At 40.8% G+C, this 24,409-nt stretch overlaps 1 protein-coding gene across 1 annotated transcript in view; it reads left to right on the forward strand.

Moving 5' to 3' along the window:
• The window catches only part of samd10b (sterile alpha motif domain containing 10b), a 119,342-nt gene that overhangs the window by 48,156 nt on the left and 46,777 nt on the right, over positions 1–24,409 (forward strand). The window contains exon 3 of the mRNA XM_072556657.1: positions 1,184–1,352. Within this exon, the coding sequence (XP_072412758.1) occupies positions 1,184–1,352 (169 nt within the window). The remainder of the gene's footprint in view (positions 1–1,183; positions 1,353–24,409) is intronic.

A 24,409-nucleotide genomic window follows, 5' to 3' on the forward strand; every position in this document is an offset into this window, starting at 1 on the left:
GGTGACTAAATGATAACACATGCAGCTCTGTGGAGGTATGGTGCATACCTAATGAGTTGAGCACTGTAAAATTGTGTAAAAAAATTCACTAGAGCACACAGGGAAAAACTTCCCATGAAACTACTCAAAATTGACACTCATCCAAATTTAATGCTCTCTTTTTCTCTCTCTCTCTCTCTCTCTACCAATGCTGCCACACCTGTCGAGTTTCTCCAGCACTTCCTGGCTGCTAACAAGATAGCTTGGCTATCTTCACTGATAATTTGCCTAAAAAATGTGCAATGGTCTTTACACAGACAGACGTTTGTGAGTACTATACTTTGTTAAAATATTAAAATAAAAATAGATTACTATGTTCTTTCAAACTAAATGTGTGACAGTGGAGACTTTTCCATTCAATTTTGGCAAATTACTTTATAAGTCCATGTATAATGTGTGTGTTTTACCTGTCACAAAGGTTACCTGCTAGCATCGCTTTACAGCATAACTAATGCACTTAGTACGAAAATATAATAGAACAAGGGACTTATTTACATTGCACTAAGAAAATGTGGAGGAAGATTATTGGGTGAATTTCTGTAACAGCTTGGAGCACTAAGTGGTTTGAATTATCAAAAGGGTTGTATCACCATAATATGAAGATGGGTGTTGAAAATATGAAGTTTAATTTAATGTTTCAATTTTCATTAACAGGATAATGTATATTAAAATGGATATTGCTAAAGAAAAATTATTAACCAAAGCTTTTATTTTAATCTCTGAAGGTCAAAAAACTCATGTATAAATGATGGGTGTAATCAACGTGCAATCTAACTCCATTAGTCTGCTGCAGTATTTTAATATTGAATGTGATTTTCTCCTATGTTTTTCCATTTTCCCTGCCATATAGCAAAAGGGCAGGAATTGACTCAGCATTATCACCAACAGGATGGTAGTGATTGGAAACATGAGGCATAGGGAGCAAACCAGTCTGCATGATTTTTGATGTTCCTGATTGTATTCACTTTAAGATTGTATTCACTCTTAAGTGCAGACCTTTAATCTCAGTCCACCCCCATAAATCTGCCAAGCAAGGCTCCGCTTTGAGTGAGATCATAGAATATTTACTTCATTTATGTAGGATACTTTAAGCAGTAGGATAATTTATCTGGAATAATTTAGTGCATTTCGTTTTATTTTACAGATCGGAACCAATGATGGATACTGTAGTTTTCACACAAGTCCTACGTTTACAAGACACACTAAACCTGTGGTACTGTGGACCCAGCAAGATGTTTGTAAATGGTTAAAGAAACACTGTCCGCATAATTATCTTACCTATGTGGAGGCATTCTCACACCATGCTATAACAGGTACAACCTAGGATCTGATCATAACAAGAGACTGATTTTGTTTCAGGTATATCATTAGCATATTTTCTGAAACTGAAGGTTTATTTTAGAAGATACACAGCAGGTTTGGATCCAGTGTTTAACATTGCGTGTAAAATTTTGAAAAATCAAACAAAAATCTGACCCGGCCTAACTCTAAATCATCCATTTCCATTTTAACTGAGGGGAGAGGTGGATGAGTGAATGACTGTTCTAAGGAGGTGGGTTTTTTTTTTGTTTATTCACTTGTGGGATGGGGGCATCACTGGCTGGCCAGCACTTATTTCCCATCCATAGCTGTTCTTGAGAATGGCCCATTGTGGGAATAGATAGGTGAGGATCATTCAAGGAAAATGTTGCATGAAACAATCGGAGTGGTAGATCATTAGCCTTGATGGAAGGTGATTGCAGCAGCAGAATTAGAGTGCGTATGAGGTAGCAGAGAAAAGATGGTGGGGCTTACACTTGTGGGGTGTAGTAGGTCATTAATCTTTTTCCAGCACTGCTGCATGTTCCTTCCTGTTCCTACATGGTGATGCTTTAAAAATTGTAATGAGCCTATGAGCCTTGTTATTTTTTAACTTTCCAATTTTATCAAGATCTCGAAATCCAGACAATGGCTTAGGATCAAAGAGAAAATTGCATTTTCATGTATCTTCTAGATCAAATGTGGCTCCATGATTAGCTATGCTACCATCCTCTCCTCCACCCCAACTTTGGGTTTGGAGCCCACTCTTCCCAATGAGGACTCTCATCCAACCCCTACTTCCTGCTTCCACAAAGCCTTTACCATTACTGCAAGACCTCCATCTCCATGGAACCCCCACACTGTATCAACCCCAGGACTTCCAACACCACCTTCAATCACTCCCAAGTCCTCTGATCCTTCTCTCCTATCCTCAGCCATTTAAGCTTTTGATGCTCCCAATCAGCACATCATTCCATTGAACCTACTTTCCCATCCTGGATTGACATTCCAAATCTGGTTAGCACTGCTGCCTCACAGCGCCAGAGATCCGGGTTCAATTCCCGCCTCAGGTGACGAACTGTGTGGAGTTTGCACGTTCTCCCCGTGTCTGCGTGGGTTTCCTCCGGGTGCTCCGGTTTCCTCCCACAGTCCAAAGATGTGCAGGTCAGGTGAATTGGCCATGCTAAATTGCCCGTAGTGTTAGGTAAGGGGTATGGGTGGGTTGCACTTCGGTGGGGCGGTGTGGACTTGTTGGGCCGAAGGGCCTGTTTCCACACTGTAAGTAATCTAATCTAATCTAATCTAATCTAATCATTCACCAGGATTGAACTCCACTTCTCCTCACAGAAAGCAAGCTCAGGTTACTCCAATTGACCCCATTTTCCTTTTGCCCATTTATTTCCACTTTCTCAGGTAGATACAGTTGTGCCCTCTTCCCAAACCATACCCAATGCCAAATCAGTGCCTCACACCAAACCTCCTAGAATTTCCACACCTTATCTCTCAATATGTATCTGTCTTCTTCAGCCTTCATCACTTAACCCATTACTGGCAGTCAAGTCTTCAATCAGATATCCAACATATGAAGTGAGGTAAAACAGCGTGTGGGAAAAATCTTATTTCCTTGTTCTCACACTTTTCTGAAGATCCCAATTCTTGGTGAGTGAGGTAAAAATTCAAGCTATATCTTCTAGATTATGCAAATAGCTATATGGATGACCATATTTTCAGAGACATCACATCAGGTATTCATTACCAAATGATACGTCTGGAAGGAACTGAACCCGAAACAAAATGCTATTATATTTGTTGGTCTGTCAACATGCTATAGAGATGCATTGCAGTACAGCCTGAAGGTTGCCTTTATTGTTTTTTGTCATGTGGTAAGCAATTTACGAATTGAACAATCACTAACAAAATTGCAAACTCAGAAAATTTCCACAAACTTTAGAGTTCAGAAAAAAGTTGTATGAAGAGAGTAACTGAGTATAACATTCTTTCACATGATAAGCCAAAAATTACTGCCAGGCTACATTGCAGATATAGCATAAATGTGGAGGATTCAGTCCTTGGTTCACATGTAGTGCAAGAATTCCTTTTTAATGGGCACACTTTAGCTAAATTTCCCTTTGCACTGTTCTCATTCCAGAGAATAATTTTCTTGGTGTTTGCTGGTATGAGCTATAAATATGGGAGATTACTTTTAATTAAGTCGTAATCTCCAGCTATACTTGCTATGCAGTGAGTTGGTTTCCCAAAATCACCACCTACCTCAGCTTGGTTCTTTCAGGAGCACACTGAGTCTCTTTTTGAAGAAATAGTCAGCATTTTTTTCCAGGCAAAAGTGAAGACTGCAGATGTTGGAGATTAGAGTCAAGATTAGAGTGGTGCTGGAAATGCACAGCAGGTCAGGCAGCATCCAAGGAGCAGGAAAATCAACATTTCGGGCAGGAGCCCTTCATCAGGAATGAGGTTGGAAGCCTCAAGGGTGAAGAGATGGGTGGGAGGGGGTAGGGCTGGGGAGAAGGTAGCTGGGAGTGCAATAGGTGGATGGAGGAAGGGGTAAAGGTGATAGGTCGGAGAGGAGGGTGGAGCAGATAGGTGGGAAGGAAGATTGACAGGTGGGACAGCTCATGAGGATGGTGCTGAGCTCGACGTTTGGAACTGGGGTAAGGTGGGGGGAGGGGAAACGAGGAAACTGGTGAAGTCTACATTGATGCCCTGGAGTTGAAGTGCTCCGAGGCAGAAGATGAGGCGTTCTTCCTCCAGGCATCGGTTGGTGAGAGACTGGTGGTGAAGGAGGCCCAGGACCTGCATGTCCTCGGCAGAGTGGGAGGGGGAGTTGAAATGCTTGGCCATGGGGTGGTGGGGTTGATTGGTGCGGTGTCATGGAGATATTCCCTGAAGCGTTCTGCGAGGAGGTGCCAGTCTCCCCAGTGTAAAGAAGACCACATTAGGAGCAACGGATGCAATAAATGACATTTGTATAAGTGCAGGTGAACTTTGATGGATGTGGAAGGCTCCTTTGGGGCCTTCTGAGAGATTAGATTGGATTCCCTACAGTGTGGAAACAGGTCCTTCGGCCCAACCAGTCCACACCGACCCTCCGAAGAGTAACCCACCTAGACCCATTTCCTTCTGACTAACTGACCTAATACTATGGGGCAATTTAGCATGGCCAATTCACCTGACCTGCACATCTTTGGACTGTGGGAGGAAACCTGAGCACCTGTAGAAAACCCATGCAGACACAGGGAGAATGTGCAAACTCCACACAGACAGTCACCCGAGGCTGGAATCAAACCTGGGACCCTGGTGCTGTGAGGCAGCAGTGCTAACCACTGAGCCACTGTGCCGCGGTGAGGGGTGGTGTGGCTGCAGGTTTTGCAATTCCTGCGGTGGCAGGGGAAGGTGCCAGGATGGGAGGGTGGGTAGTTGGGGGCATGGACCTGACCAGGTAGTCACGGAGGGAACGGTCTTTGAGGAAAGTGGAATGGACAGGGCTGGGGAGGGAAATATATCCCTGGTGGTGGGGTCCGTTTGTAGGTGGAGGAAATGTTGGCGGATGAAGTGGTTTATGTGGAGGTTGGTGAGGTGGAAGGTGAGGACCATGGGGGTGTCTTTCCTCGTTGCGGTTGGAGGGGTGGGGTTTGAGGGCGGAGTTGTGAGATGTCAATGAGATGCGTTGGAGGGCATCTTCAACCACATGGGTGGGGATATTACAGTCTTTAAAGAAGGAAGCCATCTGATGTGTTCTGTAGTGGAACTGGTCCTCCTGGGAGCAGATACAGTAGAGGAGGAGGAATTAGGAATACAGGATAGCATTTTTGGGGGAGGTAAGGTGGGAGGAGGTGTAATCCAGGTAGCTGTGGGAGTCGGTGGGTTTGTAAAAAATGTCGGTACTGAGTCAGTCATCATTGATGGAGATGGAGAGGTCTAGGAAGGAGATGGAGGTTACGTAGTTACACTGGCATCACTCTCCACCTTTTCCTTTGCTACATGGATGACTGCATCGGCACCACCTCGTGCTCCCATGAAGAGGTTGAGCGGTTCATCAATATCACCAACGCATTCCAACCTGATCTTAAATTCACATGGACCATTTCTGATACCTCCCTCCTCTTCCTAGACCTCTCCATCTCCATCAAAGATGACTGACTCAACACCGACATTTTTTACAAACCCACTGACTCCCACAGCTACCTGGATTATATCTTCTCCCACCCTATCTCCTGCAAAAATGCTATCCTGTATTCCCAATTTCTCCGCCTCCACTGTATCTACTCCCTGGAGGACCAGTTCCACCACAGAACACACCAGATGGCCTCCTTCTTGTTTGAAGGGATTTCAAAGTATAGACATTTTAGCAATTAATGTTTTTTCTTCCATTTACACAGTGTAGTAATCAGAATGAAGGCCAGATGGATCTCATTGATTATGATGTCCTTGATTGAGTTGTCAACCCTGGCCAATCAGGGAGCCCTGGCTGACTGATATAAATAGGAGATTCAGAGAGTCTCCTTATTTTTGGGACTGTCTCAGAGCTAGCTGGTCACAGCCCATCTACTGTGCACATGTAAGTAACGGGTGACTTGGTGATGGGATACCAGCCTCTGTGTAATTATTTCACACAGTAAAGTCATCAATTGATACATAACTTTATTTAATGCCAGCTTGGCTTCTAAAGTTTGTGCATTTTGAGTGGAAAAGCAAAGGATGATATGTGGGGACATGTGTTGGCACTAAGTTTGCATAGAGGTAATCATAGGGGCTATAAAGAACCAAGTTGGTGAGTATTCAACTGTAGGTTAGTATAAGGACTACAAAGGGTACTGGGGTGGCTAGTCAGGCATTGTAGGGTGAAGAAGGACAGGAAGTCATGGGGTGGCTATATAGGCACAGGCAGTATAGGAGAGATGGATGACCTTGGAAGGTTTGTTGTTTGAGGATCATAGGTATGAAGTGCCATAACATTAGTAAAGGAGGATGCTGTTAGCATGAATGGGGCATGAAAGCACGTGAGTGGTTGGAAGAGGAGTGAAAGATGAGGGACAAAATAATTCTTGCTTTCATTATTTTATTGAGATGGTTCAGAGAGACAGGTCCATTTCTGTTGCCAGCACTCTCATTCTGGGGTGTTCCAGCCTAGCATCCAAGGAACCCCAGCACCCTGAAATAAGATCTGACCTGCTGGATGATTTTTTCTTGATAAGGTTTGCAGAGCCTGGAAATGTCCTGTTTCTGTGCTCCCAACCCCACTGTTAAATGATATCTTCCATTAAAAAGTAACACTACATTGTATTAATTTTGATGAAGTTCTATTCTGAAATTAACTGAAGCAGCAAATATTACTAACCATGCAATTTGTTTTCAAAGCTGATTAGTGCCACCAAATATTTATTACTGTAATCACCTTTGCTGTGATGTTCACTGAATAGTTCTCAATTTCCATTCTAAAGAAGTTATTTGTTTTTGGAAAATCAATTATTGATCTATTAATAATTCACTGTTAAATTCATAAAGGTTTAATTTTTCCACTTTTTATTCACTATCTTTCTAAATTCCAATAATCTTTCCCAATCCATGAGGCTAAGCACCTTTATATATTATCCACGAGAACAGTAAATAAGCTCGAGGATTAGGTTTTAAATATCAAGTTTTCTAATTAAAGTTAAGGGATCCACACATTTACATGGTTGAGGTGTGAAATGTTCTTCATTCTTGCATAACAACAAAAGTTCACTAAATTTTTAACTCGATTTCCCTTGCAATAAATGTCAACATTTAATTTGATTTCTCACTCAATTACAGTACCTGCATTTTTAAATAATGCACCTTTGTATTCTTCCAGCCAAAGGAAGCAAGTTCACATTGTCCCACATTATACTGCATCTTGTTTTTTTTGCACATCCACTATGTTGTCCATATCTCTTTGCAAACTCCTTATGTCCTCTTTACACTTACTTTCCCATCTATCTTTGTGCCATATATTAGTAACCATATATATTCCATTCCATCATCCAGATTTTCAATAATGGTTGTAAATAGTTGACACCCCAGTACAGATTCCTGTAGTTACTAGTTACAAGCACTGATCCCACTAGTTACAATTTACAAACCAGAAAATTTCCCATTTTTCCCTACTGCTTTCTGTTTGCTCAACAGTTCTCTAGCCATGGTAGTAGATTACTCCCTACTCAAGAACTCTTATGTGGTAATCTTTGGTGCAACACCATATTAAATGTCTTATGAAAATCCAATTGTACCATGTCTACAGTTTCTCATTTATCCAGACAGCCCATTACTTCCAAAACAACTGTAATACATGAAATCAAATATTTTACCTATGCATGATTGCATTGTTAACATTTGTTTTATTTTTGTTATATCTTTATGTTTAAAGATATAAAGTCACAGAGTTATATAGCATTGAAACATACCTTTCAGACCAACTCGTCCGCACTAGCCAGACATCCCAATCTGACCTCGGCCCATTTGCCATAGTTTGGCCCATATCCCTCTAAACCCTTCCTATTCATATACCCATCCAAATGCCTTTTAAATATTCCTCTGGCAGCTCGTTCCATATATGCACCACCCTCTGCGTGAAAAGGTTATGCCTCAGGTCCTTTTTAATTCTTCCCTTTTCACCTTTAACCTATGCCATCTAGTTTTGGACTCATTTACCCTGGGGAAAAGGCCTTGGCTGTTCACCCTATCCATGCTCCTCATAATTTGATAAACCTCTATCAGGTCACCTCTCAGCCTCCAAAACTCCAGGGGAAAAAAATGAAGGTTGAAGTTTTCTGCATATTTGACAAATTCACTAGTTTCTGATCATGAAATGAGATCAAGTGTCAACATGGGGATGTGATTAACAGATGATAAAAGCAAATATAATGTCAGGATTCAAAACTGAAAGCGTAGTTGCTACAAATTTGGCTCTCCCTAGATATTACTTTAGGTCACACCAGTAAATGGTTCAAGCATCTGCTGACCAGGAGTGTGCCCCAAAATCTAATGTTTAATCATATTATGTTAAAACCTGTGGCACAAAAACAGTAACCCTTAATAAACTGGATATTGCAGATTTCTGATATTCCCACCGTGGAGGGAGGGATAATTTGACAATAGTATAAAGAATTAGATCAGTCACCTTTTCAATACCTCTCCAAAATTTGATTTTCATTGAAGTTGAAATTCTTCAATAGGCAGACTGAAAACACTTCAGCAAAATTAGGCCAGATGCGAATTATTAAGTTGCTTAATTTTATATAAGGCATGTGGAAATACACATTAATAGTTGTAATTAAATTTCACTTTCTTCATTAACTTTGCTTTCCCCTCATGAGAGATTCCTGGTTCCTTGTTATTTTCTGTAGAATTTTAGAATCTGCAAGGTTATAAGCAATACCCAACAATTCTGAAGGGCATCACTGAACCGTCTGATTCCTGTGCTGTGCAATAATTATTTTTCCACCTTTACTAATAAGTCCTTCTCTTTTATAATAAACAATGTTTCCCTGATTGAAACTTGCTTCCAAAAGCCTTACAATGTGCCATAAGACTTGCCAAATTCTTTCAAGACTTTGATTTTACTGAAAGGCATTCTGTCTGCATTCAGTCCATTTAAATGTTTCAAAAAATACAAATGTATTGTGGGCCTGTCTCTTCCCAAGCTGTGGGCTGTCATTTTTTACTGGTGGAACTTCAGGATTTCTATCGCAAACTCATGTGGATTATATCCTCTTACTATCTGCAGTCAATTCATGGTATGATAGCTCTTGCTGGTCCAGATGATCATTTACAGTTTGGTTGATCGGCCAAAACTTTATGAAGCATGTTTTTCTATTATTGTGTGGTACCTATCATATACCCTGTTGCTAAAAGGGCTTTCAGCTGCCTTACTGAGTCAGAGTCACAGCTTTGCGGATAAGCAATGGCACGGCAATGGGCTCTAATTTTGGGCGGCACTGTGGCACGGTGGTTAGCACTGCTGCCTCACAGCGCCAGAGAGCCGGGTTCAATTCTCCGCCTCAGGTAACTGTCTTTATGGAGTTTGCACATTCTCCTCATGTCTGCATGGGTTTCCTCTGGGTGCTCTGGTTTCCTCCCACAGTCCAAAAATGTGCAGGTCAGGTGAATTGGCCATGCTAAATTGCCCCTAGTGTTAGATGAACGGGTAAATGTAGGGGAATGGGTCTGGGTGGGTTGCTCTTCGGAGGGTCGGTGTGGACTTGTTGGGCCGAAGGGCCTGTTTCCACATTGTAAGTAATCTAATCTAATCTACTATCACATCCATAATTAATTTTTTATCTTTACTTTGCATTATTGTTGACTGACTAAATGTGTTTACCAAATTTACAAACCTAAAATAAGAATGTTCTGGTCTTCTTTTTCCTATATCTTTAAATCCATAACAAGGGATTTTGCTGAGGTAGTGGCTAAGAGCTGTAACAGTGTCTTTCACTATTTCTTGTAAATCTCATTGCTCTTACTTATCACTTACATATGCTTATTGTATTGTTCATCCTTATTCCTGCATTAAATTTTAAACTTTTTGGAGGGTGGATGGGCAAATTGTCTATTGACAAGTCATTTTAATGCAATTGTTGCTTAAATCTTTGTCCCCTGGTATCAATAAGACTTTTTTCATTTCTGTGGTGGAGAGGTTATGCTCTATTAATAGAACAGAATTGTATTCCCATTGTTTAGATAGCAATTTCACAGATATTCCAAGTAGAATATCTTTGCTATTTACTATATCCAGTTTCATCTGTGCATTTTTCATCAATGGTCTCATTAATAACAAAAATATTTCACTGGACACTACATCTGTGTTAATAAAATAATTAATTCTGATTATTTTACAAGGAATGACAGATCTTTTTAAATATTTCAGTGTGTTAACATTCTCGAACTGAAACTTGTGAAACTCAAATCCCTTAATTTTGTTCCAAACCTTATTACTCAAGAATTTTAGCCTGTCTATTCCACAAACTGTAGAGGTGCATCAACTGTCTAGTTCTGCACTATTGAAAGATTCTGCTATCGACACATTCATCACTGATCTTAGTTTTTATGACTAATACATTGACCTCTTTTGATCCATATCTCCATCTTCTTCCATTTCATGTTTAGTTTAAATGATTATACTCTTCAGAACAGTTCATAGCATAATGATATTTTGAACCATACTAAAACATCACTCACCACCCTTGGATGTTTTTGAGGTCCAGTCTTTTAATGTAAGCTCTAAATTTTCCTTACTTCCCAAATTTTTCAATTTCATTTATGTCTTCATTTATTTTAGTTGGAGTTCTTCTTTCATGCTGTCCACTGTGACCTCTTATCTAGATAGTCTTGCTCAACTGTGTTCTCCATTATCAGTAATAGTCAGTCATTTTTGGCCTCCTCCAGTGGTCCCCAACTTCGCAGATGCCTATCTTCAGGCAATGCAACTCACTTCATGCGATATCAAGAAATGGTTGGAGGGACTAGATACTGCAAAGGCTACAGGCCCTGTTAAGATTCCAGCAGCAATACTGAAGAATGGTAGCGCAGAATTTGCCACTCTCCTAGCTAAGCTGGTCCACAACAGTTATAACACTGACATCTACCCAACAATGTGGAAAATTGCCCAGTTATGTCCTGTACACAAAGAACAGGACAAATTCAACCTGCCTATTACTGCCCACTCTCAATCATCAGTAAAGTGATGGAAGGTGTCATCAACAGTGCTTTCAAGCAGCACTGGCTCAGCAATAACCTGCTCAGTGATGCCCGGTTTGGGTTCCACCAGGGACACTCAACTCCTGACCTCTTTACAGCCTTAGTTCAAATGTGGACAAAAGAGCTAATTCCAGAGGTAAGGTGAGAGTCACAGCCCTTAACATCAAGGCCACATTCGACCGGGTGTGGCATCAAGGAGCTTTGGCTAACCCTAATAGGAATCGGGGGAAAGCTGTCCACTGGATGGAGTCATACTTGACAAATAGGAAGTTAGTTGTGTGTCGTTGAAGGTCATTCATCTCAGATCCAGGACATCCCGACAGGATTTCCTTAGGGCAGTGTCCTGCATCCAATTGTCTTTAACTGCTTCATCAATGACCTTCCATCCATCATAAAATCATAAATGGGAATGTTCTTTGATTATTACACAATGATCAGCATCATATACAACTCCTCAGATACTGAAGCTGTCCATGTTCAAATGCAACAAGATCTAGACAATATCCAGGCTTGGGCTGACAAGCGGCAAGTAACATTCACACCACACAAATGCCAGGCAATGACCATCTCCAGTAGGAGACAATATAATCATCGGCCCTTAACATTAAATTGTGTTACATCACTGAATCCCGCACTATCAACATCATGATTAGAAATTCAACTGGGCTCACCAATAAGTGGCAACAAGAGCAGGTCAGAGATTCAGAATACTGCAGCAAGTAAGTCACCCCTGACTCCTGAAAACCTGTCCACCATCTACAAAACACAAGTCGGGAGTGTGATTGATCAGTCCCCACTTAGGTGAAGTTTCAACGACAATTAAGAAACTTGAAGTACCCAGGGAAAACAGCCTGCTTGATTGGCATCAAATCCACAAACATTCACTCCCTCCACCATTGACATTCAGCATTAGCAGTGTGTACTATCTATAAGCTGTGCTGCAGAAATTCACCAAACATCCTTAGATAGCACCTTCTAAACCCGCAATGACTTCCATTTAGAAGGACAAGGGAATACCCTGGCCTGCAAGTTCCCCTCCAAGCCACTCACCATCCTGACTTGGAAATATATCGCTGTTCCTTCACAGTTGCTGGGTCAAAATCCTGGAATTCCCTCCCTAAGGACACTGGGGATATATCTACAGCATGTGGACTGCAGTGGTTCAAGAAGGCAGCTCACTACTATCTTCTCAAGAGCAAATATAGATGGGCAATAAATGTTGTCCAGCCAGCGACGGCCACATTCACGAGTGATTTTAAAAAAAGCTGACTGTATCATTTGCGTCATGATTGCTGTTGGAAATGAATACTTGCCACGGATTTTGTTTTTGCTGTTCTCGATTTTTCTTCAAGCAGCTTGTGGGTTTTCTGCAAAATGAACCCCCATCTAACCTAGAAATCTGTCTGTACTCAATATTTTTGCATAGTCTACTAACTTGAATTTCAACACAAATTGAGGAATTTCCAGCAGTAATTTCTCCTATCTTCTATAAACTCAACTGAATTTCATAATCTATTTATTTATGAAACTATCTTCACTCTGATTTTATCAAAGTTGACCATGCTTCATGAACAGTCAACAAGTAGGCTTTTTGATGAAACTGTAACGCCTCGCTGGGGCAGTGCATTGGAAATGAAGCTCTGCCATGGAAGTTAAATGCTTATCGAAGTAAACAAAATCTCCAATTTACCTGGAATTCTATGTGGTCTCTATGTTTATTTACTCTTTTCATCCAATTAACCCATCCCTGTTTCTGTTAGACTGCAGGAATCCCTGCCAGACCCTTTACACTGAATAACAAAGAAATATAATAAACCATACCATGTTGCTCCTTGATAGTAGCCAGATTTATTCTTTCCTGGTCAGTTTTCAGTTCTGACTGAAAACATTTTTGCACTTTATATAAATGATTTGGATGTGAACACAGATGGTAGGTTTGCAGATTACACCAAAGTTGGAGGTGTAGTGGACAGCGAGGAAAGTTATCTCAGACTAAAATGGGATCTTGATCAAATGGGCCAGTGGGCTGAAGAGTGGCAGATAGAGTTTAATTTAGCTGCATTTTGGAAAAGCAAATCCGAGCAGGACTTACACACTTAATGGTAAGTTCCAGGGGAGTGTTGCTGAACAAAGGGACCTTGGAGTGCAGGTTCATAGCTCGTTGAAAGTAGCAGGTAGATCGGATAGTGAAGAAGGCATTTGGTATGCTTTCCTTTATTGGTCAGAGCTGGTCAGAGCCTTCAGTATAGGAGTTGGAAGGACATGTTTCAGCTGTATAGGACATTGGTTAGGCCACTTTTGGAATGCTGCATGCAATTTTAGTCTCCTTCCTATTGGAAGGATATTGTGAAACTTGGAAGGGTTCAGAAAAGATTTACAAGGATGTTGCAAGGATTGGAGGATTTGAGCTACAGAGAGAGGCTGAATAGGCTGGACCTTTTTCCCAGGACCATTAGAGGCTGAGGGTGACCTTATAGAAGTTTATGAAATTGTGAGGGGCATGGATAGGGTAAATAGACAAGGTCTTTTCCCTGGGGTGGGGGAGTCTAGAAGTAGAGGATGTAGGATTAGGATGAGAGGGGAAAAATTTAAAAGGGACCTAAGAGGCAACATTTTCACAGAGTTGTGCATGTATGGAATGAGCTGCTAGAGGAAATGGTGGAGGCTGTTACAAATCCAGCATTTAAAAGGCATCTGGATGGATAAATGAATAGAAAAGGTTTAGAGAGCTATGGTGCTGGAAGAGCACAGCAGTTCAGGCAGCATCCAACGAGCAGCGAAATCGACGTTTCGGGCAAAAGCCCTTCGGCTTTTGCCCGAAACGTCGATTTCACTGCTTGTTGGATGCTACCTGAACTGCTGTGCTCTTCCAGCACCACTAATCCAGTATTTTGGTTTTCAGCATCTGCAGTCATTGTTTTTACCTTTAGAGAGCTATGGGCCAAGTGCTGCAAATGGGTCTAGATTAGATTAGGATATCTGGTTGGCATGGTCGAATTGGACCGAAGGGTCTGTTCCTGTGCTGTACATCTCTATGACTCTATGAGTGAGGTTTCACTTGGCAGCTCATCTCTATCTCCAAACCTAACTTGATTGATTAACCTTTAATTTTTTTTTGTCCTTTTTCTCACAATGCTCATAGGAAATGTGAGAGCTGATCCCAGCCCTGTTTGCTTCCAGACATGGATCAGTAACATGGACTTTCTTTAATTTCCCTCTTCCTCTTTGAAGTGAAAAGGAATCAGTTTCTATTATTCCTTAGATGAAAAGAATCATTCTAACAATCAACATTTCCATAAGATATTTCTCTTAATTTTACTATACACCTCCAATTTCTGATTTCTGAATGAAGTGTTTCTTTGGCTCAGAAGTTACTGCATAGAGTGCAAAAGGGAATGTTCTACCCATGTGAGCCCATCTTAGTTTAAAACATGCCCCATCTCCAAATCTGATCAATGCAGTCAATAATTCCTAAAACTCAATAGTATTATGCAAGTTTCGCTGTTATTTAAAGAGCTGCTAACTTTCCTGAGGACTGAACTGAATGGGTAGAATGGTCATACGCCATCAAATGCATGTTTGTGATCTTTCAAATCTCTTTGCTAACCTTTGTGATAAAAGTTCCACAATCATTGTGCTTTTATTTATTTGGATAGCTGGTGCACTCCTTTGTTGATAGAGAAGAAGCTGGAAATATGTCAATGTTTTCAGAGCACCCTGACACTGTGCAAATATATTGAGGAGATCACATGTGCAGAAGCAGTTGGAAAGCACTGTTGCAAATGCATTTTGAAACTAACATTGGTAAGAAACATAAAGCCTTTTCTTAATCTGAGAAGGGTTAATTTCCTGTTGGTTTGTCATTGACCTACACCATATTACACACATCTGAGAACTGTAATCTATTCAAACATAGAATTACAAACATGTGCATTAGAGATCGTTCTATATCCAAACCTCTCCTCAAAGGGACTCTGTGTGTAACATGATGTTCAAGATAGAGTTTGCAAATTAATTCTTCTAATTCAGAACTGACTAGTTGTGAAATCCAGGAGTGGATATTATGAATTTAAGTTGAATGATGCTTAAATTATCAATAAGCAGTCTGGCACATGCATCAAGAACATTGATTAGTAAGTTCCACAGTGGATTGGATTGATTTGTCCAAGCAACATTGATTAGTTACATGACACATAGTTTTTCAGTTCTGTTATCATTGTTAGAGGGAGTTGGATAGCTTGTTTGGCTGAACAGTTGTTTTGCAATACAAAGTGTTGCCAAAACATAGGTTCTTGATCTCACCTGAAGTGTGTTAACTCTCAGGTTAAATTCTCTATCAGTTGGCTCTCTCTAATTAGAAAGCAGCTCAATTGTCACCTTAAATCTTTGACCACTATGCTATTAATGAGACTGTATTGTCATTAAGAATTTCTTCTCATTAGTTTATAACTGTTAAATAAACTATAGTATTTAACAGCGGTTCAGCTTTTTCAGCATGAACTGCAGATAAGTCTAACATTTTCCTGATAAATAAAGTTCAGTAAGACTTGCAAGACACATTAGCTGAATAGCACCTAGGAAGTTTGAATATAAGCAGGAGTTGGCCATTCAGCCCTTCAAGCCAACTCAGGCATTCAATAAGATCATGGCTGATCTTCCTAAGGTCTCAACTCCTTTGTCATGCTAGATCAGCATCAATGCCAACTCCCTGATATTTCAAAGTATGTGCTATAATGTTTTGGAGTCAGTCTCCCTTTAACTACTCAGCTACCTTTTGATTCTTTCTATCAAAATGAATGACCTCATATTTTTCTAGATTACACTCCATCTGTCAAATATTTGCTCAGTCACTCAACATATTTACATTCCTCTGTCAATTTTTGTATCATTAGCAAACTCAGATACATTACACTCTGCCTCATCTCCAAGTCATTAATATAGACAGTAAATTATTGAGGGCCTAGGATTGATCCTTGTGGCACTCCATGAGTGACATCTTTCCAACTTGTAAGCAGCCCATTATTCTTGACTCTCTGTCTTCAGTTTGAGAGGTTTTTCTTTCATCTTGCATAGCCCCAAATCTCCTGCCATTTCACATTTAAATTAACATGAACTTTTATATCAGTATTAGTATTTAAATATATATATTTTATTTCTGCTTGTATTTTGACCACCTCATTACATCCACAAGTTCCAGTGCTCACTGACCTTGTATTAGATGTTAACAAAAGTAATTTACGTGTAACAAAACACTTTCTATTTGTATTTTGGTTAAAATAAACATTGTTCTGGGATTCGTAATACTGCAGGCTATATGGCTTATGTGATATTCATGAATTATAAAATAGTTGCTACATGAATCTTTTTGATAAAAATTATGCTAAACCTGTTACAGTTTATCGAGTTCTAATTATACAGAATACATCATTAGAGATGATATTGCACTCAGGAAATCCTTAGTCATTCCATTATATCATCATCTGATAGCTGATCATTATCTTTTTGAGTATAACTGGTCCTTTACATGTGAAATCAGGGGCACAGCAACATAAATACAGTGTTCGTATATAACTCCCTAAGAATACATTTGTATTGCAGGTCAGCTCTTGATTGATTTCAGCTACAGTTCTGGGGCTCAGGAGAATTCTTGTGCATGAGTGAATGAAATGCACAACAGAATTCTCCTCCAGTAAAGTTTAAATACTTTAAGTGTTCCATATTAAAATATTGTCTGGGTTGTTATACAATACTTCTGTGGAGTGCTAAGAGACCTCTTTCTTCCTGGGCACTTTTTAGACCAGGTACAAAACCACACTGGAGTTTTGTGTACTACATTCCGTCACACAGTTAGATAACACCCTGATTCCATAATTATATTTGAACTGCAAAGCAGAAAAACACACCTTACAACATTATGAACATTTGACTGTAAACCTCTTTCTGCTAAGTTTATATTTACACCCTGCATTCACTTTTCCATCAGTGAAGCACTCCAAGAATGTAATATACAACATGCCTTCTTTCTGTCTTTTATCTTGAGATTGTTTATGGGCTAATATCAGGAGTGAAACTATTTGGACTTAAGTTTGCATTTAGTTGGTGGGCTCAATACAATTGGCTCTTCATGGAATCATTACAACCCAGAATGAGGCCATTTGGCCCATTGTATCTGCACAGGCTCTTCAAATGAACATCATTATCAAGTGCCAATCTCCAACTTTTACCACGTAAACTTGCACATTATTCGATCCAAATAATCTCCCTATGCCCTCTTGGACATCGCAGTTTCCCGATAGTACATTCCATATCCTAACTACTTGCTATATGAACAAGTTTTTTCTCATATCACCCTTGCCTCTTTTGCACATCATTTTTAATCTATTCTTCTCAGTCTTGTTCCTAAACACAAACTAGAAGTGTCAGCATCATTCTGTTACCTTTATCCATTTTTTAAAAATACCTGTTGAAACATTATGCAACATCAAGATCCAAGCATCTTTTGGTTAATTCATCTGTCCAGCTGTCTTTTCAAATTAGGGTGGATATCTTACACAATTTCAACAAATTTAGATTTTTAGTTAACTTTAAATCCTTATTGGAATCAGAATCATCCTGCAAACTACAAGATCTTTTTTCTTTACTCTAAGCTTTTCCCTGGCCAATTCCTGTTGTCTAATTTCCTTAACTCGTTTGCGTTCAAGCTTTTATTATTCTATCTCCCTTTACATTTCAAGCTTTCTTATTCCCATGTCTTTTCCTGTTATTCTCCCATTTCCCTTTGTTTTTCACCCACTTTCTTTTCCATTTCCCATTCTTTTCCATTTCTCTTCACTTTTTCTTCAATTTTAAGTATTTTCGTTTCTCTTTCACTGTCGAAGTCAAGTCTTTTCATTCATCTAATGATGATTGTGAAACCACTGTTGATTGTCAGAAAAACCCATCTAAGTAACTGATGTTCTTTAAGGAAGAAAATTGTTATCCTTATCTGGTGTGGCCTACATCTGACTCTCTATCCACAGCAATGCGGTTGACTCCGAGCTGCCTTTTGGATAATTAGGGATGGGCAATAAATGCTGGCCTAGCCAGTAATGCCCATATCTTGTGAATGAATTTTAAAAAAATTCTTCTCCCTAAGTCAAGTTCTTTTATTTCTAAAGGTATATTATCTAATTTGAGCTGTGACATCTCAATTTCAGGTTTCTTTTACATATGGACACACAAAATAAGAGCAAAAACAGGCCTTTTGGCCCCTCAAGTCTGCTGCACCATTCAATAAGATCATGACAGATGTGTTTGTGCTTTGAATTTCACATTCCCATTTGGAGAACCTTTAATCCCCTTGCCTAACAAGCATCTATCGGTCTCTGCATTAAAGATATTCAATGGCCCTCCCACCAGTACCTGAGGCAGAGAGTTCCAAAATAGACAACCGTCGGTGAGAAAACGATTCTCCTCTCCTCTGTCCTGAAAGGATGACCCCTAATTTTAAACCATGGCCCTTGTACTGGCTGAGCCACAAGAGGAAGTATCCATTCCGTGTCCACCTTATCACAATAATTCAGGATCTTATCCACTTTTATCAAATCACCCCTCACTCTTCTCAACTCCAGTGGAAAGAAGCCCATCTTGTTCAACCTTTCCTGATAACTACAGCCCACAACTCGCCTCATAATCCAGAATCCATCTTCACCTATTCTGCCATCTTTCTCCATTTTTCCTGCCAAAATGATCAATTTCACATTTTCTATATATTGTACTTTATCTGTAAAGTTATTTTCCTACTCACTCAACCTATCTACACAGAGTCAGAGATGTATAGCACAGAAACAGAGCCTTCGATCCAACTCGTCCATGTCAACCAGATATCCTAACCTAATCTAGTCCCACTTTCCAGCACTTGGCCGATTTCCCTCTAAACCCTCCTTATTCATATATCTATCCAAATGCCTTTTAAATGTTGTAATTGTACTAGCCTCCACCACTTCCTCTGGCAGCTCATTCCATACACACACCACCTTCTGTGTGAAAACATTGCCCCTTAATCCCTTTTATATCTTTCCCCTCTCGCCCTAAATCTAGCCCTCTAGTTCTGGACTCACCCACCCCAGGGAAAAGACCTTGTCTGTTTAACTTATTCATGCCCCTCATGATTTTATAAACCTCCATAAGATCAACCCTCAGCCTTCAAATGTTCCAGTGAAAACTGCCCCAGCCTGTTCAGCCTCTCCCTATAGCTCAAATCCTCCAAGCCTGGCAACATCTTTGTAAATGTTTTCTGAACCTTTTAAAGTTTCACAACATCCTTCTGATAGGAAGGAGAACAGAATTCCACACATTATTCCAAAAGTGGCCTAACCAATGTCCTGTACAGCTGAAACATGACATCCCAATTCTGACCATCTCTGACCAATAAAGGAAAGCATACCAAATGCCTTCTTCACTATCTGATCTACCTGCTACTTTCAAGGCACAATGAACCTGCACTCCAAGGTCTCTTTGTTCAGCAACACACCCCAGGAACTTACCATTAAGTGTATAAGTCCTGCTGTGATTTGCTTTTCCAAAATGCAGCACTTTGCATTTATCTAAATTAAACTCCATCTGCCACTCCTCAGCCCACTGGCCCATCTGGTCCTGATCCTGTTGTAATCTGAGGTCCACTCTTTGCTGTCCACTACACCTCCAATTTTGGTGTCATCTGCAAACTTACTAACTATATCTCCTATGTTCACATCCAAATCATTTATATAAATGACAAAAAGCAATGGACCCAGCACTGATCCTTGTGGCACTCCACTGGTCACAGGCCTCCAGTTGAAAAACAACCCTCCACCACCACCCTCTGTCTTCTACCTTTGAGCCAGTTCTGTATCCAAATGGCTAGTTCTCCCTGTATTCCATGAGATCTAACCTTGCTAGCCAGTCTTCCATGAGGAACCTTGTTGAATGCCTTACTGAAGTCCATATAGATCACGTCTACTGCTCTGCCCCCATCAATCCTCTGTTACTTCTTCAAAAAACTCAAACAAGTTCGTGAGACATGATTTTATATGCACAAAGCCATGCTGACTATCCCTAATCAGTCCTTGCCATTCCAAATACATATAAATCTTGTCACTTGGGATTCCTTTCAACAATTTGCCCATCACCAATGCCAGGTTCACCAGTCCATAGCTCCCTGGCTTTTCCTTACCACTGTTGTTAAACAGTGGCACCATATTAGCCAATCTCCAGCCTTCTAGCACCTCACCTGTGACTATCGATGATACAAATATCTCAGCAAGGGGCCCTGCAATCACTTCCCTAGCTTCCCACAGACGTCTAGGGTGCACCCGATCAGGTCCTGGAGCTTTATCCACTTTTATGCATTTCAACGTATCCAGCACTTCCTCCTCTATAATATTGACATTTTTCAAGATGTCACCATCAATTTCCCCACATTCTATATCTTCCAAGTCCTCCTCCACATTAAACAGTGAGGCAAAATACTTGTTTTGTATCTCCTCCATCTCCAGCGACTCCACACATAGGCTGCCTTGCCATTCTTTGAGGGGCCCTATTCTATCCGTGGTTACACTTTTATCCTTAACGTATTTGTAAAATCCCTTTGGATTCCCCTTAACTGTATTTGCCAAAGCTATCTCATGTCCTCTTTTTGCCCTCCTAATTTCTTTCTCAAGTATACTCCTACTGCCTTTATACTCTTCTAAGGATTCACTTGATCTCTCCTGTCTATACCTGACATATGCTTCCTCCTTTTTCTTAACCAAAACCTCGATTTCTCCAGTCATCCAGCATTCCCTATACCTAACAGCCTGTCCTTTCACCCTATCAGGAATATACTGTCTCTGGACTCTCATTATCTTAATTCTGAAGGCTTCCCATTTTCCCGCTGTTCCTTTACCTGCAAACACCTGCCCCCAATCAGCTTTTGAAAGTGCTTGCCTAATACTGCCAAAATGAGCCTTCCTCCAATTTAGAACTTCAACTTTTACATCTGGTCTATCCTTTTCCATCACGATTTTAAAACTAATAGAATTATAGTCGCTGGCCTCAAAGTGCTCCCCCACTGACACCTCAGTCACTTGCCCTGCCTTATTTCCCAAGAGTTGGTCAAGTTTTGCACCTTCCGTAGTGGGTACATCCACATATTAAATCTGAAAATTTCTTTGTACACACTTAACAAACTCCTTTCCATCTAAACCCTTAATACTATGACAGTCCCAGTCTATGTTTGGAAAGTTAAAATCCCCTACCATAACTACCTTATTATTCTTACAGGTAACTGAAATCTCCTTACAAATTTGTTTCTCAGTTTCCAGCTGAGTATTGGAGGGTCTATAACACAATCCCAATAAGGTGACCATCCCTATCTTATTTCTCATTTCCATCCAAATAACTTTCCTGGATCTATTCTCAGGAATAGCATCCCTAAGTACAGCAGTAATGCTACAACTAATCAAAAATACCACTCCTGCTCCTGTCTTGCCCTTTATTCTATCGTCCCTGTAGCATTTGCATCCTGGAACATTAAGCTCTAGTCCTGTCCATCCCTGAGCCATGTAATTGCTATGATATCCCAGTCCCATGTTCCTAACCATGCCCTGAGTTCATCTGCCTTCCCTGTTCGCCCTCAGTCAGGGCAGTTTAATTTGTCAGTCCTACCTTGTTTTCTGCTGCCTCGTTCCTGCCTGCCTTGATTGTTTGTTTGACCCACTCCTTTTCCCAAGTGTACTCAGATTGACCTCTTTCCTCATTTCCCTGGATCCCAACCCTCCCACCTTACTAGTTTAAATCCTCCTGAGCAGCTTTAGCAAATCTTCCTGCCAGTATCTCTGTCCTCTTCCAATTCAGGTGCATTCGGTCCTTCTTGTACAGGTCACTCTTACCCCAGAAGAGATTCCAATGATCCAAAAATGTGAACCCTTCTCCCCTTCAACAGCTCCTCAACCAAATATCCATCTGTCCTCCTCGTCCTACCCTCACTAGCTTGTATCACCAGGAGTAATCCAGACATTACTACCCTCAAGGACCTCCATTTTAAATTGCTGCCTAACTCTCTATATTCTCTCTTCAGTGTCTCATCCTTTTCCCCTCACAGATCATTGGTTCCAAAGTGTAAAATGACCTCCTGATGGTCCCTCTCCCCTTTGAGAACACTCTGCACCCTCTCTGAGATATCCTTGATCCTGACACCAGGGAAACAACACACCATTCTGATTTTTCGCTGTTGACTCCAGAAACGTCTGTCTGTGCCTCTGATGAGAGATCCCTCTATCACAATTGATTGCTTGGATCCTGATATACCCCTCATTACATTAGAGCCAGTCTTGATATCAGAAGCTTGGCTGTTCATGTGACATTCCCCTGAGAGTCCATCACCCCATAGATTTTTCCAAAACAACATAATTGTTAAAATGGGGATAGCCACAGAAGACCCCTGCACAACCTGCCTCCCTCTCCTACCTCTCCTGGAGTTAACCTGTCTACTTGATGTATCTGTGGCTTTTCTTCCTTCCTATAACTGCTATCCATCCGACCTGTTAGCACTTGTAAATTTCTAACTGCCGCTCCAACTGATCCATGCGATCTGCAGACATAATCATCAGTAACATGAAAACTCTTCCTAAACTGCCACATCCAACACAAACAACATATCACTTTACTAAAGGCCATCCTGGCTACTTCACAATCTACATTCATATAAAATATCACCATCTTATTGCTCTAAAGAAACAATGCTCCAGGATAACTTAGTACTTATTATTTATATATTTTTAAAAATTTAATCAAGAGACAGATCTCAATAAAACATATAATCAAGAAAGAACCCACCCTACTCACTACTGTAGACTTACAGCAAGGTTGCAAGTTAAAAAGTAAGCAGGATGGATCCAAGATCATGGCAATCTAGGAAGATCACATTGCAGAACTCCACACCGCATCGAAAGTGGGAAAAGTCCTAGCCCAACCTACCTGGGCCATCGCGATATCCTGGCACTCTGGAAAAGTTGTGGAGTCCCAGGAAACAGTCATAAAGCAACTTACCCCAGTTTTCGCCATCCAGGGACACTGAAGAGTGAAGGAGGTACGTTCGAGGCTGGGCCTGCGGCCCAGGCTGCAGTAAACTTGGACTCGATTTCTTACCAGGTCTTGTTGAAGGAGCTTGTGGAATCTCGCAAGATGTTGGGCATGCAGATAGAGGAGAAGCTGACCCTGATCTCCATCATGCTGCAGAAGCATGAACAGCAGCTGGGAGACCAGGAGAAAAGGAGGGATGAGGTAGAACATAAAGTCACAGTGGTGGAAGCTGATACCGGTTCCTCCAAGGATAGGATCCAGGTCCCAGAGACGCAGGTCCATAATTTGCTTGCCAGGTTGACGACCTAGAGTACAGGGGCAGGAGAAAAAGTATTCAGATCATCAGTCTGCCAGAGGGTAAGGAAGGTGAGCGACCGGTGGAATTTATTGAGGACTGGTAGCCAAAATTCCTGAACTTGGAGGCTGGAATGAGAGGATTGAAGGTTGAGAGACCTCACTGGGTCACAGTGTGGAGGTCAGGTCTGGACCAACGTCCTCATCCTCTCTTGGTGTGGTTTTAACACAATAGAGATAAGGAGAGAATCATGGAAGCTTCCAGAATCCAGGGGAAGGATCTGAAGACCCTAATTTACTCAGGCTTTAAGATCACATTCTTCCTGAAGTTCTCGGTGGTGGTGATCTGGAAAAGACAATCCACTGATGGTGTCAAGAAGAGAGTGAGGCAACTCAGGACCCAGTACTCTCTGAGGTATCTGGCGGTGCTTTGGATCACCTTAGATGGATCTGTACATCTCTTTGACATGGCAAAGAAGGCAAGAGACTTTGTGAACAAATTAACTTAATCTGAACAGTTTAGTATGTCCAAATAGCAGTGTTGTTTGGGTATGTCTCCACTTCTTTTTAACAAAGAGCAAGTCTGGTCAGGACTTTCTTTTCTTTTTTTTGTTGGTAATAATCTGTTCTAAATGTTTGAGAATGGTTGGAATGTGTACTTTCAATTTCTAAGTTAAATTATACCAAAGGATGGGTGGGGGACTTACCCTTGTTATTTCAAAATTTCTTTGTTCACATTGTTACTTTATGGTTTACTTTCTGTTTCTTTCTGCTTGTGTTTGTGGTGCAGCTCTAGCTGGGAGGAGGGAAAATGATTGGGATGGCTAAATATCTACTTATGGGCAGTTTATGCCTTGTTCAGGTATTTAAATGCTCAGGCTACAGTATTGGCAGCAGGATGGAAAGTTGGGTTCTGGGATGTATAGATGCCCCCTGTGGGCAGGGGGTGAGTTCCCCTATTCAA

Source organism: Chiloscyllium punctatum, chromosome 37 (genome assembly GCF_047496795.1).
Source record: "Chiloscyllium punctatum isolate Juve2018m chromosome 37, sChiPun1.3, whole genome shotgun sequence".
Lineage (NCBI taxonomy): Eukaryota > Metazoa > Chordata > Chondrichthyes > Orectolobiformes > Hemiscylliidae > Chiloscyllium > Chiloscyllium punctatum.